The following is a 17,452-nucleotide window of genomic DNA, read 5'->3' as shown; positions in this document are numbered from 1 at the left end:
GTCTTTGAAATGAACAATGATACAAACAACATACAATCTGCTATTCCCTGGTTGTAAAAGGACCCAGAGCACTATTTGAAGAAGAGGATGCTCTCCCAATGAGTGCTCCAGTACAGGTACAACGTCCCAAATCCGGAACTCCGAAAAACGGAATTGTCCGAAAACCGGACATTGAGGCAAAACCCAAAATCTGGCACAAATTCAGTCGAGAATTCTGGATTTCAGACAAGGCAATCGAATCTGAAATCCTCAACTCAATCCTTACCAGATTTTGGATTTCGTCGGATTTTGGACCTCGCTGCTTAAAGCCCGGCACAGATTCAGTCGAGGATTCCAGATTTCAGACTGTTGATTTTGTTGTCTGAAATCCGGGAAAAAAACAGCAGATTCAGTCCTGAGGATTCTGGATTTCGGACGTTATACCTGTATTTTGCTTGTGTTCCCTCGACTAGCGCCACCAAAAATGAATTGCTTGGTTAAAATCTGATTTTTGTGGGACCTTGCTGACATAACGGAGACTTTAAGCACTGATTCTGGATCAACCACTTATGATTTATTGCAGTGACTAAGCCACTCTTCGACTTCACCAAAGTTCCTCCTAAAATAGTATCTAAGGTTTTTCACTTCTGGGTTCTAGGTTTGAATCGTATGCAATGGAAGTCTGTGCTGGCTGTAAGGATCCCATGTTCAGTTTGAGTAGTCTCAACCAGCTACTAATAACATAGGCACAGCACAAAACTGCTGACATTTCAGCACAAAAATACCAAAGTTACTCAATGACTATAAACTGGGCTGGTGTGGGAATGGAAAACAAATTCTCTTGCGTGTAATTGAGGTTGTAATTGCTATCCCATTTTCCTACATTCTCTCAAATTGGCTCCTGAAATCATTCTTGCCCTTTGTCCAGCCTAGACAGTTAAACGTCGAAAATAATCTCTTATTTTCATTTTGATCCGCCTGAACATAACTTTTCTCTCTCTCTCTCTCCTCAGACGATTACAGTAACCTGCTACTCCACTCTAAGAGAGTACCTTCACTGTAAAATGGATTCGGCACTGCTTTGTATAACTTGCTTCTTTTGTGGCGATGAGGTGGCACGACAGCAGCTACGAAGGCATGTGACATGCTTATCTCTTTTTTTGCTCCAGATGTTTAAGAGCCTCCAACATACTTGTGCACAAAATGTTGCAATTACTTCTTTACACTTTTTGGGCAGTAAATTTAATTTGCAGTCTCACTCCGACATGTGTGACTAATTTATAAAAGCCTGTGACAGTAATTGAATCAGCAGATTTTTTCTCAGCACATCTGGGCTGCAGAGGGGAAAAATCATCGAGGGTTCTTGTTACTTGATGTGTGGACATTACTGGATAGCATCAGAGTTGACTTTGATGCCTTTGTGGTCGAATAGTCACGCACTCGTGGTTTAGAATCACATATCGAGAATAGCCACTTTGTGAGATGATGAAGGGCTGCTTTCAGCAGTAGAATGTGTCGCCCTGCACGGGTTTGGTTGGGCGTGTGAGAGAGAGAATGGAGACACAGTGCGTTTACCCACAGCATTTGAGTAATGCTTATCAAATTTTGGCAGTCTCCGTTCAGTTCCACAGTAAACAACTATCCCCAATTTACCATTCATTGGATTTTGTTCAGGCTTGATGGTATGAGAAAAGAAAATGCTTGGACTGTTAATGAAAAGTTCGTTTCCTGATTTTGAGATTAGGCCATGCTGAAGCAACAACAACGCGCTTCACAGGAGTCTTGAGATTTTAAAAATTTGACACAGCTGCATAAGTAGAAATTAGCGGAGGTGACCAAAAGCTGGGTCAAAGAGGTAGGTTTTAAGGAGCGTCTTGAAGGAGGATAGAAAGGCGGAGAGGTTTAGGCAGGGAGTTAGAGAGCTTGGGGTCTCGGCAACAGAAGGCACGGCCACCAATGGTTGGGCGATTATAATCGTGGATGCTCAAGGACAGAATTAGAGGAGCGCAGACATCTTATGGTGGGGGGTATTGTGGGGCTGGAGGAGATAGGGAGGTGCGAAGCCATGGAGAGATTTGAAAATTAAGGCTGAGAGTTTTGAAAGCCGAGGGAACATCATTTAATAGCTGGCTTTCTTGGGAGTCCCAACTGCTGATCTGAAAGCCTAAAATAAGAGTTCTTCAGTCACGAGCATTCTCGCTTTGATGCGCATAAAAATTCACTTTTTTTAAAAAAAATAGCAATTTTAAGGTTAAAATGCAAATGCATTAAATCAGAAAAGCAGTCCTTTAAACATTTGACTAGTTGGGTATTGTAGTTTCCATTATCAAACGACGCTATTTTTTTGTCTTCTCGTCTTCCTTATTCCCACTCCCAATCATTTACCACAGAGCACTTGCCCGGAATCGTCATGGACTGCAACAGATAGTTTGTGAAAACAGTCCACTTCAAGAGATTAATTTCACTCAAAAGTTTTCTGGTGAAGAATTGGTGTCAGAAGGTAATGATTGCTTGTTCTCTTTCAATCGTATTTAACTTGCAGATTAATTTTTAATGGATTCTATCATAAGTGTGATGTAGAGATCTTGATATACTGTGGATTCTCAATTACTTCTGTTAGTTTTCAAGCTTCATTGGGACAATTTGATCAGCCATCTTATATGCTGAAGTGAAAATTGGGATTTTTTTTTTTTTTAAAGTGTGATTTTATCTTTTAATCTTTCTGTTTTGAATTTGCCAGAGTGGGAAAACAAGTGTGCATTTTACCAGCATGATTCATTTTTTTTATAAAATACAAATGCAGTGAATGTGAATTTGAGATATATTTGAGAGAACTTCTAGTTCTCGGGTAAAGGGTGTTAATTGTATTCCGGTGGTGTATATCAATTGGATGTTAATTCTATTCAGGTGGTGGGTATTAATTGGGAACTCTCGTGTTCATATATATGGGAGCAAGCTCAGGAAAAGGAAGCTTATCTTGCGGGTTGCCGGTATATAATGTGTGTGCTCTTGTAAATAAAAGCATGTAAGTGACTGAAGACTAGGCTGTGGTATTCTTTCCATCGCCACCTGGCTATCCGACCTTTACATGGTAGCAGGGACTTTTGCAGGTGGAGGTTGGGAACTGTTTTTAAAAAAAAATGTTGGACATAAAACTTGAAAGCCCATTGTGAAAAATAGCGGAAAACAAGTTTAAATGGTCTAGGTGCGATTACTGTCTAATATTCTGAGTTTGTACCAGTGTAAGAATGAGGTTGATATATGGACACACATTATTACTCCACCAAAGAGAAATCTAGAGACTGAGCAATTGCAAAGCTTGATTGGTCAGTTGAACTGGTTGTGCACTCAGACAAGACCAGATGCTAGTTTTGATGTGTTGTGGTCAATTAAACACCCCATAGTAGAGAATGTTTTACGGGCAAATAAAACATTACAAAAATTACTGCGTACTTGAGTTCCCATCCTTGGGTGACCTAAGAACGTGAAGCTAATTATCTTAAACAATGCTTCACATGCTAATCTTCCTGATGGATATTCTCATGCAGCTGATGATCTAGTATTTCTCATGGGTGAGAATGGGAAATGTCCTTCAACTTGGGAAGCTTTAAAAAAAAAAGGGTTATTGAAAGTACTCTGGCTGTTGAAATGTTGGCTCTTGTGGAGGCAGCAGATATGGGATTCTATTTGATGAATACCTTGAGTGATCTATACAATGGGGATACTGATGCAGTGTACCTATTGAATTGAATGTTGTGTATTGTGGAATAATATACACTACGAAAAATGTGAGTAAGAAAAGATTACAGATTGACCTTGTTGGCTTGAAACAAATGCTGGAGAGAAAGGCAATCTCTAAAATAGGTGGATTCAAGCCAGCAACTGTCTGATTGTTTTACTTTTTTTTTTAAAAGTGCATGTACGAAGAAATTATGTGGGGTTCTGGAGAAGTGTCGTCTCAATATAATGCTTTGTATGGAGTATGGAAGTCTTTCTTTTTTTTTAAATCAAAGAAGGGACTCTTAATTGTATTCAGGTCGTGTACATCAATTGGTGTATCTCAATTGAGTATTGTATTTAGGTGGTGTATCTCAATTGGGTGTTAATTGTATTCAGGTAGTGGGTATTAATTGGGAACCCTCGTGTTCATGTATATGGGAGCAAGCTTAGGAAGGGGAGGCTTGTCTTGCGGATACACAGTACATAATGTGTTTATCTGTAAATAAAAGGTTGTAGGTGACTGGAAACTAGGTTCTAATATATCCTTCACAACCTGGCTATCTGACTTTTACAAAGGTTCAATGTAAATTAGTATCATTAGTTGTGACTATTGATACACCACAGACATTGGGTCAGGTAAGTCATGAAGCCAGAAAAGCCAAAGGGACCAAAACTTTTGAGACCACACAGTCCTATCTATTACTATTTCTGAAGCCCAATCATCCATTGGCATGTGTCTCTTGCAGGATCGCAAAACCCTACTGGAGTCCATTATTAACATAGAAACATAGAAAATAGGTGCAGGAGTAGGCCATTTGGCCCTTCGAGCCTGCACCACCATTCAATAAGATCATGGCTGATCATTCACCTCAGTACCACTTTCCTGCTTTCTCTCCATAACCCTTGATCCCTTTGGCCATAAGGGCCATATCGAACTCTCTCTTGAACTGGCATCAGCAACTCTCTGCGGTAGGGAATCCCACAGGTTAACAACTCCTGAGTGAAGAAGTTTCTCTTCATCTCAATCCTAAATGGCTTACCCCTTATCCTTAGATTATGTCCCCTGGTTCTGGATTTCCCCAACATCGGGAACAGTCCAGTCAGAATTTTATATGTTTCTATGAGATCCCCCCTCATCCTTCTAAAACTCCAATGAATACAGACCCAGTCGATCCAGTCTCTCCTCATATGTCAGTCCTGCCATCCGGGAATCAGTCTGGTGAACCTTCGCTGCACTTTCTCAATAGCAAGAACGCCCTTCCTCAGATTAGGAGACCAAAACTGAATACAATATTCCAGGTGAGGCCTCACTAAGGCCCTGTACAACTGTAGTAAGACCTCCCTGCTCCTGTACTCAAATCCCCCAGCTATGAAGGCCAATATACCATTTGCTGCCTTTAGCACCTGCTGTACCTGCATGCCAACTTTCAATGACTGATGTACCATGACACCCAGGTCTTGTTGCACCTCCCCTTTTCCTAATCTGCCGCTATTCAGATATTCTGCCTTCGTGTTTTTGCCACCAAATTGGATAACTTCACATTTATCCACATTATACTGCATCTGCCACGCATTTGCCCACTCACCTAGCCTGTCCAAGTCACCCTTCAGCCTTTTAGCGTCCTCTTCACAGCTCACACCGCCACCCAGCTTAGTGTCATCTGCAAACTGGGAGATATTACACTCAATTCCTTCATCCAAATCATTAATGTATATTGTAAATAGCTGGGGTTCCAGCACTGAGCCATGCGGCACCCCACTAGTCACTGCCTGCCATTCTGAAAAGGACCCGTTTATCCCGACTCTCTGCTCCCTGTCTGCCAACCAATTCTCTATCCACGTCAGTACACTACCCCCCCATACCATGTGCTTTAATTTTGCACACCAATCTCTTGTGTGGGACCTTATCGAAAGCCTTTTGAAAGTCCGAATACACCACATCCACTGGTTCTCCCTTGCCCACTTGACCAGTTACATCCTCAAAAAATTCCAGAAGATTTGTCAAGCAGGATTTCCCTTTTTAAATCCATTCTGACTTGGACCGATCCCATCACTGCTTTCCAAATGAGCTGCTATTTCATCTTTAATAATTGATTCCAACATTTTCCCCACTACCGATGTCAGGCTAACTGGTCTATAATTCCCCGTTTTCTCGCTCCCTTTTTTAAAAAGTGGTGTTACATTAGCTACCCTCCAGTCCATGGGAACTGATCCAGAGTCGATAGACTGTTGGAAAATGATCACCAATGCATCCACTATTTCTAGGGCCACTTTCTTGAGCACTCTGGGATGCAGACGATCAGGCCCTGGGGATTTATCGGCCTTCAATCCCATCAATTTCCCTAGCACAATTTCCTGCCTAATAAGGATATCCTTCAGTTCCTCCTTCTCACTAGACCCACTGTCCCCTAGTACCTTGAGAAGGTTATTTGTATCTTCCTTCGTGAAGACAGAACCGAAGTAATGGTTCAATTGGTTTGCCATTTCTTCCCCATTATAATTTCACCTTCCAACTGCAAGGGACCTACATTTGTCTTGACTAATCTTTTTCTCTTCACATATTTATAGAAGCTTTTGCAGTCAGTTTTTATATTCCCTGCAAGCTTCCGCTCGTACTCTATTTTCCCCCCCTTAATTAAATCCTTAGTCCTCCTCTTGAATTTTAAATTTCTCCCAGTCCTCAGGTTTGTTGCTTTTTCTAGCCAATTTATATGCCTCTTCCTTGGCTTTTACACTATCCTTAATTTCCTTTGTTAGCCATGGTTTGAGCCACCTTCCCAGTTTTATTTTTACTCCAGACAGGGATGTACATTTGCTGATGTTCATCCATGTGATCTTTAAATGTTGCCATTGCTTATCCACAGTCAACCCTTTGAGTATCGATTGCCAGTCTATTCTAGCCAATTCGCACCTCTTGCGTCGAAGCTAGCTTTCCTTAAGTTCAGGACCCTCGTTTCCGAATTAACTTTGTCACTCCATCTTAATAAGGAATTCTAACATATTATGGTCACTTTTCCCCAAGGGGCCTCGCACAACAAGATTGCTAATTAGTCCCTTCTCATTACACAATACCCAGTCTAGGATGGCCAGCTCCCTGGTTGGTTCCTCAACATATTGGTCTAGAAAACCATCCCTAATACACTCCAGGAAATCCTCCTCCACTGCATTGCTACCAGTTAGGTTAGCCCAATTAATGTGTAGATTAAAGTCGCCCATGATTACTGCTGTACCTTTATTGCACACATCCCTTATTTCTTGCTTGATGGTGGTCTATACACAACACCCACTAGCGTTTTCAGCCCTTTGGAATTCCGCAGCTCCACCCATATCGATTCCACATCATCCAGGCTAATGTCCTTCCTTGCAATTGCATTGATTTCATCTTTAACCAGCAATGCCACCCCGCCTCCTTTTCCTTTCTGTCTATCCTTCCTAAATGCTGAATACCCTTGGATGTTGAGTTCCCAGCCTTGGTCCCCCTGGAGCCATGTCTCCGTGATACCAATCACATCTTATCCGTTAACTGCTATCTGCGCTGTCAATTCATCCACTTTATTCCGAATACTCCTCGCTTTGAGGCACAGAGCCTTCAGGCTTGTTTTTTTTTTAAAACACACTTTGCCCCTTTAAAATTTTGCTGTAATGTGGCCCTTTTTGTTTTTTGCCTTGGGTTTCTCTGCCCTCCACTTTTACTATTCTCCTTTCTATATTTTGCTTCTGCTTCCTTTTTATTTCCCTCTGTCTCCCTGCATAGGTTCCCATCCCCCTGCCATATTAGTTTAACTCCTCCTCAACAGCAGTAGCAAACACTCCCCGTAGGATATTGGTTCCGGTCCTGCCCAGGTGCAGACCGTCCGGTTTGTCCTAGTCCCACCTCCCCCAGAACTGGTTCCAATGTCCCAGGAATTTAAATAGCTCCCTTCTGCACCACTCCTCAAGCCACGTATTCATCTGAGCTATCCTGCAATTCCTACACTGACTAGCACGTGGCACTGGTAGCAATCCTGAGATTATTACTTTTGAGGTCCGACTTTTTAATTTAGGTCCTAGCTCCCTAAATTCACCTCGTAGGACCTCATCCCGTTTTTTACCTATGTCATTGGTACCTATATGCACCACGACAATTGGCTGTTCACCCTCCCTTTTCAGAATGTCCTGCACCCGCTCCGAGACATCCTTGAGCCTTGCACCAGGGAGGCAATATACCATCCTGGAGTCTCGGTTGCGGCCGCAGAAACGCCTATCTGGTCGTCTTACAATTGAATCCCCTATCACTCACTCTCCCCTCTTTTTCCTGCCCTCCTGTGCAGCAGAGCCAGCCAAGGTGCTATGAACTTGGCTGTTGCTGCTCCCCCTGATGAGTCATCCCCCTCAACAGTACTCAAAGCGGTGTATCTGTTTTGCAGGGGGATGACCGCAGGGGATCCCTGCACCACCTTTCTTGCACTGCTCTTCCTGTTGGTCTTCCATTCCTTATCTGGCTGTGTACCCTTTTACCTGGGGTAAGACCCACTCGCTAAACGTTGTATTCACGTCATTCTCAGCGTTGTGCATGCTCCAGAGTGAATCCACCCGTAGCTCCAGTTCAGCAACGCAGTTCATCAGGAGCTGGAGGCGGATACACTACCCGCACACGTAGTCGTCAGGCACACCGGAGGCGTCTCTGATTTCCCACATAGTACAGGAGGAGCATAACATCCCGCTCCGCCTCCCGACTCGACGCTGCTGCTCCCCAGACTGACTGGCCTTTTATAGGCCTCCTCGACGTCCCGCTCCGCCTCCCGACTGCTTAAAGAAGCAGTAGCAGGACGTTTGGAAAAGCAAAATTCGGTCAGGCAGAATCAGCATGGATTTATGAAGGGGAAGTCATGTTTGACAAATTTGCTAGAATTCTTTGAGGATGTAATGAACAGGATGGATAAAGGGGAACCAGTGGATGTGGTGTATTTGGACTTTCAGAAGGCATTTGACAAGGTGCCGCATTTGACAAGGTGCCACATAAAAGGTTACTGCACAAGATAAAAGTTCACTGGGTTGGAGGTAATATATTAGCATGGATAGAGGATTGGCTAACAAACAGAGTAGGGATAAATGGTTCATGGGGACAAAGAGGATGGAGTAGAAAAGCAGGGACATCTTGCTACAGTCGTACAGGGTATTGGTGAGGCCACACCTGGAATACTGTGCAATTTTGGTTTCCATATTTACGAAAGGATATCCTTGCTTTGGAGGTAGTTCAGAGAAGGTTCACAAGGTTGATTCTGGAGATGAGGAGGTTGACTTATGAGGAAAGTTTGAGTAGGTTGGGTCTCTATTCATTGGAATTCAGAAGAATGAAAGATGATCTTATCAAAACGTGTAAGATTATGAGGGTGCGTGACAAGGTGGATGCAGAGAGGATGTTTCCACTGATAGGGGAGACTAGAACCAGAGGGCATAATCTTAGAATAAGGGGCCGCCCGTTTAAAACTCGGGTGATAAGAAATTTCTTAAGGTTGTGCATCTGTGGAATTCACTGCCTCAGAGAGCTGTGGAAGCTGGGACATGGAATAAATTTAAGACAGAAATAGACAGTTTCTTGAATGATAAGGGGTTATGGAGAGCAGGCAGGGAAATTGACCTGAGTCCATGATCGGATCAGCTATGATCGTATTAAATGGTAGGACAGGCTCAAGGGGCCGTCTGGTCTACTCCTGCTTCTATTTCTTACGTTCTTATGGTACTTATGATACTGTTGTCTAGTTCCCAGGTTTGTCACTGACATTTTAATTAAGTAACATAAAAGAGTATAGCCAGGGACAGCTATAACTGGGAAAAATGTTCTCAGGACATTAGACTTGGTGGTTGTTGGAATCTCAAAGATGAGACCGACAACTTCTCAGCACTGGAAATACATTAGCATTTGTCGACTAACAGTCCAATTCTCTCCATATCTGTCTGTAGGGATTTATGTGGTGAGTAACCTGCTGTATTCACTAAATATATTCAAAAAGGAGTTAGATGAGGTCCTTACTGCTAGGGGGATCAAGGGGTATGGCGAGAAAGCAGGAATGGGGTACTGAAGTTGAATGTTCAGCCATGAACTCATTGAATGGCGGTGCAGGCTAGAAGGGCCGAATGGCCTACTCCTGCACCTATTTTCTATGTTTCTATGTTTCTATGTTTCTATGTATGATGATTTTCTTCACTCAGTGCATTTGGAGACTGGGGCAACTTCCTTGAAGTCAATGCTCTCTGGAAGCTGTCTGGTTAAAGATCGATTTTTTTGCTGTCCTATTAATCCATTGGTTACAGTGATTTATGGTACAGGACTAGCAACTCAAAAATCATGAGTTTAGATCCATCCCACCATAGAAAGGTAGAACTGAATTCAGAATCATCTTTGCTACAAATCATTTTTGAACTTTGAGAAGGGAAAGAAGCAAGATTACAAGTTTCACAGTTGAGAAATATAATCTCCTGTGAAAGAACTTTGCTTGCTCGTGTTACAGACCCGAGTATTTATCCTGCTTCAGGTCACAGTCAAGGCCTTGGAGAGGATGCAGAAGAGACTTGTCTGAATGGTAACTAGGGATGCGGGACTTCAGTTATGTGGAGAGACTAGAGAAGCTGGGGTTGTTCTCCTTGGAGCAGAGAAGTTTGAGGAGATTTGATCGACATGTTCAGAGTAAATAAGGAGAAATTGTTTCCATTGGTCGAAGGATCGGTAATCGGGGGACACTGATTTAAGGTAATTGGTAAAAGAACCAGAGGCGACCTAAGGATTTTCTTTTAACACAGCAAGTTGGCGTGATCTAGGCTGCACTGCTGGAAAGGGTGGTGGAAGCAGAATCAACCGTAGTAATCAAAAGGGAAAAGAAAACTACAGGGCTATGGGGAAAGAGCAGGAGAGTGTGACTAATTGGGTAGCTCTACCAAAAAACTGGCACAGGTACGATGGATCGCATGGCCCCCTGTGCTGAATCGTTCTATCACCAGACAGATTAAATAGTAATTTATCTTGCTGTTCATGGCACTGTTGTGTGCAAATTGGCTGCTGCGTTTTCCTGTGCAACAATATGACTACACTACAAAATAAATAATTGTCTGTGAAGTATGTTGAGGCATCCTGAGGACGCAACAGGTGCTGCATAAATTCAAGTTTGTCCTTTCTTTCCCTCTTTTCTATGTTAACATACCTAGAAGATCTGAAGCTGCTCTTTTAGTATTTCAGTTGATTAAGCCAGCAAGGAGCTGAGCTATGCAGCCCAAGATGATTTGGGCTTCATTCACTGTCTGTTAGCTGATGTCAACCAGGGCAATGGTAGGGACACTACAGGTGGCCTCAGTTAGGCAGTGTGTAATGCATCAGGTTGCCTACTCCTGATCACACTTTCAGGAAGGATGGTTGTGCAGACTTCGATTGAAGGGTATACTTGTGTCTGATTCTTCTGGTTTCACTAGTTAACACTAAAGCATAAACTCAGTTGAATGATCTAACTTTCAAAATAGTTGAAATCTATTCGAATAAAATAACATCACACTCTGTCTTTAAATGGAATTGCTGAAGTTGCTGTTTGTAATTTCCTTCTGTATAGTCTACGACATACCAAAGAGACCAAATGACATCCAGATTTTCTATGGAAATATGAATAAGGTGATGCTTTCTGTCACTGGAAGTTCTGCATTGACTGAGACTACTGATAGAGAAGGCTTGGATTCATTTTCATCTCCTAAAGGGATGAGTGTTGGTTCAGAAAGGTATTTGAACATTCCGAAGCATTATTTTACTCCAAATTAGATTTAGATGTATGTATTTTATTGTTCATGATAAAAAAAAAAATTGGAATTGTTCAGAATTTAAAATGATAATAAATAATTTGAAGTTGTTTAATTTAATTAAAATGTTTATCTGGGAAGCGAATTGAATTTCATGTGTTTAAGTTTATTAAAAAAAATTTAAATGGTGTGTGTTATGTCTTGAATAAAGAGACAGACTAGATACTGCAAGCTCAAAGTGTGACCATCGTCCTTTATTACAGATCAGAGTGCCTCTCCAGCTTGTGAGGCCTCCTTATATACGGTGCTCCCAAGGGATTGTGGGATCCCTTGGGACTCCAGGAGATAAGCCCTCTGGTGGTTAGACATGGTAATTACAGGTTTATTAAAGTGTGTTTACTAAAAACATGAGAAAAATGACAAATTAATCTGATATTTTGTTGCAGTGTACTCGGAAGTTCAGAAAGAAATCCATCTAATGCATCATTGGATGTCCTACCAGTGAGAGGTCCACAAGGCTCTCCACTATTTTCGCATGCTTCTAATCAAGTGCCGAAACAGTCACCCAAACCAAAGTCATCATGGACGGTGCGGCCTGAGTATTTAATTCTTACTGTACCATCAACTGGTGAGTAATATTGCAAAGCAATTGTGTTGATTTTGGGAATGGGAAGTATCCATTCTAATGGGACACCCTAATTAGTTAACAGTAGAAAGGCAACGCAAAACAACTTGTTTATCGCATCGCCTGGAGATAATGGGTCACTTTATTGTACGCATTATAAGCTGTATAGAAAGTAGCTTCTTTTAATACAGTCTTGAATTTTAACATTGAAGACATTGAAACTAGGACTCTTGACCTCCTGTTTTCTCCATCATCCCAGGTGTCAGTGGGGATGTTGCACTTTATCAGGGAGGCTTTGAGGGTGTCCTTGTAACATTTCCGCTGCCCACCTTTGGCTCGTTCTGAGTAAAGCGCTTCCTTTGGGAATCTTGTGTCAGGCATGCGAACTATGTGGCCTGCCCAGCGGAGCTGATAGTGTGGTCAGTGCTTCAGTGCTGGGGATGTTGGCCTGGACGAGGACGCTAATGTTGGTGCGTCTGTCCTCCCAGGGGATTTGGTGGATCTTGCAGAGACACCGTTGGTGATATTTCTCCAGCGACTTGAGGTGTCTACTGTACATGGTTCATGTGTCTGAGCCATACAGGAGGGCGGGTGTTACTACAGCCCTGTAGGCCATGAGCTTGGTGGCAGTTTTGAGGGTCTGGTCTTCAAACACTCTTTTCCTCAAGCGGCCGAAGGCTGCACTGGCACACTGGAGGCGATGTTGAATCTTGTCGTCTAGAAGAGCTGTAAATGGCAAGAGCAGAATCATTACCAGCACCTGCTGTCTGGGGAAAAAATGGGAGTGGCAGTTATGATCTCAAATTGTGGAACTCGATGTTGGGTCTGGAAGGTTGTGAAGTGCCTAACTGAAAGATGAGGTGCTTTTCTTCAAGCTTCTGTTGAGCTTCATTGGAACAGTGTCGGAGGCAGAGGTCAGAGTGGGCTGGGGGTTTAAAATGGCAAGCAATGATTTACTTGTACTTTTAAAAAATTTAGTATACTGTGTTCGCTGCTTACAATGCAGTTTCCTCTACATTGGGGAGACTAAGGGCAGATTCGGTTATCGCTTGCTAAACAACTCCGTTCGGCTTGCAAACGTGACCCGGGGCTTGCCGTTGGAATTCTCCGTCCCGCTCTCACTCTGACCTGTCATGTTGCCATTTACAGCTCTTTTAGACCCATCTTTTGTTTCTTTACTTCCATTACCATGCCCTTTTGCCTTGCATCATCATCCTTTTTGTCATTTAAATACTCCTGCCTTCCACCTGATCACAAACCTTCTCTTTTAATCTTTCCTCCCTTTCCATGCACCTCTACTTTAAGTCGTAACAGTTTAAAAACTGTTACGACTCTTAACATTTTTGAGTTCTGATGAAAGGTCATCGACCTGAAACGTTAACTTTTTTTCTTTCTCCACAGATGCTGTCTGATCTGATCTGAGTATTTCCAGCATTTTCTGTTTTTAATACTAAAACAAAATTGCATATCCAAATTCAAAGCTAGACTCATCAAAGCAACAGTGTCTCGCTTTTAAATTAGAGAAAATTAATAGTTGTTGCTTGCTTTTTGCTTAAGGGAATAGAAATTTTCTCGAACATCTGAAGGAGCAGTAAACCTGCATTCAAATTTCTAACATCTCAGTAAACTATTAGGCAGTTTACTCTATCAAATTGTACTCCATTGGCTGTAAAGCGCTTTTTTAGGACGTCCTGAAGCCATGAAAAGCACGGACTCTGGGCCGAATGGCCTGTTTCTGTGCCGTATATCCTATGTAATAAATGCAAGTCGTCTTTCAATTTCTTAGTTAAAAGCAAGTCACAATGCAGTTATATTAAGTTTGAAAAAAAGCCTGCATCATTAAGCTGAGAAGGACTTGTGCACTTTCCAAAATGTTCTTTTGCATCTCTCTACTTGTGGTGGAAAATACATTTATGGTATTTACTTCAGTGTATCACCCTGTCACCACTCTAGCTTGGAATGACCAGCTGTCAACTGGGAGCTTCCAGTTGCGTTCGGTTTTCAGATTGGGTCGCTGCCTTCTCACTTCTATCAAAACAAAGCGAGATATTTTTCATAATACAAGCCCAGTATTACTTGTACCTCTTGAGCCTAATTGTGGCATCCATATTTGTATGGCCATATGCAGAATTGTTAATCGGCCCCATAGCCCAACCTTCTTGTACATTTGATCCACTGTGCATTCTGAATTCTTGTTAGATGTTGCTGTTTATCCTACAATCTTGACCCCAAAATATTATTGGTCTGACAAGTTTGTGGTTGTAATTTATATTTCTGTTGCTAACTGAAGTGATTTGGTGTAGTCAGGGAGTATGCAAATCCACAGGAAAGGATACCACTGAATGCTGCACATTAGGTGGTATCCTTTCCTGTTGATTTGCGTAGCAACATAATGACTCTTCGGACTTTGGGAAATCCCGCCACTTGATAAAATGTATGCACTGGTTGTCCATGGGAGCCAATGTAGTTAAGGGCTGTGATGACCTTAACAGCCAGAGACAGAGGTGGGTTGTAGTTATACTTGTGAATGGCTACCATGTGCTGGCAGTGAAGGCTTGAGAATTGGATACATATGGTCTCGCACTCTAATGCTCTAATTTGTTTCCCCATTTATAGATGGATCAGTACAGACTGGGCGGGTGCAAATTATAAACCACTCCACTAGATCTTTGGCTTTTGAGTTGTCTTGGCCAGCGCACTCCTTAACAGTGACACCCCAACAAGGCGTTGTTGATCCAGAGTATGTATAAACTTGTTTACAATTTCAATGCGTCTTGGAGTGTAGTGATTTTAACATTATTAATGATGTGTGAGTTATACCTGGTATATACTATCCTTTTTAACTTGACTAGCTTGAACTTGTATTTCTGTGAATATGAATATATTGAAGGTCTTTCAGATAATGGCTCGAAATGTTGCGGTCAGCTGCAAATGAATAGCACTCACCATTCATTATGCTTACAGTTGCCCACAAACTTTCTATGGGCTTTTGAATGGCAATTTACAGTTACTAGAGATCCTTTTCAGCATGGTGCCCTCTACAGTGGATCTGGTATATGTGAGCCTGCCAAGCGACAGCGTGTACCTTCAACCAGTCTGATTCAAGAATCCTTACTGAGACATGGAATCTAAACCAGGAAGAATAAATTAGAATATGTAATTCAATGTAAAATCATGTACAGAAAGGAAAGTAAAGAGATGATATTGAGAAAGAAAAGATTTTTTTTAAATCGAACAATAATAAAAATTTGAAGGAATGAGATGCCGCACTTGTATAATTAACATTTTCGGGGCCAGAAAGGTTGTTTGGTAGTAATTAAGAATATCATCATCATCATAGGCAGTCCCTCGAATCGAGGATGACTTGCTTCTACGCCAAAAGTTCACAGGTGTTTCAATGAAGGACCTAATATTCCAGGTCCTGACCGACATCCTGAAGTGTGGAAGATGCCTGTGCATGGATTTTTTTAAAACTTGGGGTGGCCGTTGCACACCAGCCACCACACAGGCTTGACAGAGCTAGGCCTTGGTCCAGTGGCAAGGGTTAACCAGGACGACTGGAGACCAGCCCTGCTGCACGGACCTAGTACGTACACAAAACGCAGTGTGGGCTGGCCCGTGCTGCCCCTGGGCCCTCACCTCTTCTGGGCCCTGAACTCGCGTCTCTCCTGGGCCCCGATCACATGCCTCTACAATCTCTCGCCGCTCCTTCGCCCCGACCTCGCCGCTCCTGCTGTACTTGCCCACGTTCCAATCGACCTGGATCTCGGTGGCGCCAAATCCAGTCGCCGCCTTCACTGCCGTTGCTCTCCTGCTCCAGCTCGTGCTGCTCCCTGGAGTGGCACGCTGCTCCTTCCGCTCCCCGGCTTGCTCCCATGGTGCTCGTAGCTGGTGTAGGCCTTGAGGCTCCGGATCAGAGCCCACAGGCCCGATGTTTGCCCCTGGTTCCAGGCCGCCATCAATGGTACCAGGGTAGTAGGGACTTCAGTGACGTGGAGAGATTGGAGAAACTGGGGTTGTTCTCCTTTGAGCAGAGAAGACTGAGAGGAGATTTGATCGAGGTGCTCAAAATCATGAGGGATCGGGACAGAGTAGATAGAGAGAAACTGTTTCCATTGGCGGAAGGGTCAAGAACCAGAGGACACAGATTTAAGGGGACACGAGGGAAAACCTTTTTACGCAGCAAGTGGTTAGCCATGTTGCGATTGCCCATCAAAGTTTACTTAAGATGGATACCAAGTCTGGAATTAAATAGAAACCCAACTTGAGGATAAATACTGGGCAATCAAAGCAATTGTGGAAAATCCAGAAAAGAAGTCTGCAAAGCCATCTCCGTGAAGCTCAACACCCTGTACAGCCAGAGGAAATCTAAGGAACAGATCACGCCATTAAAAGATCATTTACACCTGAATGCACCAACCCTAATCTTTCCTGGTGTATTTAGTGGGCGAGTACCATAACCTCGCGCCATTTGTGTGTCTTTATGCTGAATCTATCGGTGAGGTACCGGTATAGCAAAGCAGAAGTACAGGGCAGCTCAGACAGCAACTTTCCGATTTCCAAGATTTTAAGTGCCCAGTGCGGATGCCAGAATTTGCTGTCTTTTATTCCACAACAATGTTGAACGCTGATGGCCTCAATAATCTGGGCTAATGTTTAGTTTTTTTCCAAAAGGTATGTTCTTAATTTGTATTTGGCCACAGCAATATGTAGCATCAGTTTAGCAATGTCTTTTTTAATGCAGTGAATTAATTTCTAATTCTGGATTTTTTGGCATCGAATGTTATAAAAAGTATGGGATGCAGTAGGCAACTGCCACTGGATTGAAACATCGCAAAATATGTAGTCTAGAATACTTGGTGTAGCTATAAAGCTCATGAATTTGATTTTGCAATTCTTCCTCAGTTATTTAACCTTCACATAGAAATTAATACTTGCCATCCCCTATATGGTGGAGGAAGGATCTACTTCAGACAGTTAAGTTTGGTACTATTTAGATAAGAATCATAGAATAGTGCAGCACAGAAGGAACATAGGAGCAGGAATGGGCCATTCAGCCCCTCGAGCCTGTTCCGCCATTCAATGAGATCATGACTGATCTGCAACCTAACTCCGTATACCCACCTTTAGCCCATATCCCTTAATACCTTTAGTTAACACACATCTATCAATTTCAAATTTAAAATTAATAATTTAAAATAATTGATCTAGCATCAATTGCCATTTGCGGAAGAAAATTCTAAACTTCTACCACCCTTTGTGTGTAGAAGTGTTTCCTAATTTCCCTCCCGAAAGGTCTGGCTCTACTTTATAGACTATGCCCCTAGCCCTCGAATCCCCAACCAGCAGAAATTGTTTCTCTCTCTCTCG

The 17,452-nt window shown here is 42.6% G+C and overlaps 1 protein-coding gene across 4 annotated transcripts in view; it reads left to right on the top strand.

Moving 5' to 3' along the window:
- cep192 (centrosomal protein 192) overlaps positions 1 to 17,452 on the top strand; it is a 174,284-nt gene that overhangs the window by 126,161 nt on the left and 30,671 nt on the right. For all 4 annotated transcript variants that reach the window (XM_070896513.1, XM_070896530.1, XM_070896521.1 and 1 more), the window contains 5 exons: positions 993 to 1,114; positions 2,370 to 2,479; positions 11,277 to 11,439; positions 11,904 to 12,085; positions 14,699 to 14,822. In XM_070896513.1, the coding sequence (XP_070752614.1) occupies positions 993 to 1,114; positions 2,370 to 2,479; positions 11,277 to 11,439; positions 11,904 to 12,085; positions 14,699 to 14,822 (701 nt within the window). The remainder of the gene's footprint in view (positions 1 to 992; positions 1,115 to 2,369; positions 2,480 to 11,276; positions 11,440 to 11,903; positions 12,086 to 14,698; positions 14,823 to 17,452) is intronic.

The sequence above is a fragment of the Pristiophorus japonicus genome, chromosome 1, assembly GCF_044704955.1.
Source record: "Pristiophorus japonicus isolate sPriJap1 chromosome 1, sPriJap1.hap1, whole genome shotgun sequence".
Taxonomy (NCBI): Eukaryota; Metazoa; Chordata; class Chondrichthyes; family Pristiophoridae; genus Pristiophorus; species Pristiophorus japonicus.
This window is presented reverse-complemented; position numbering and strand designations above follow the sequence as displayed.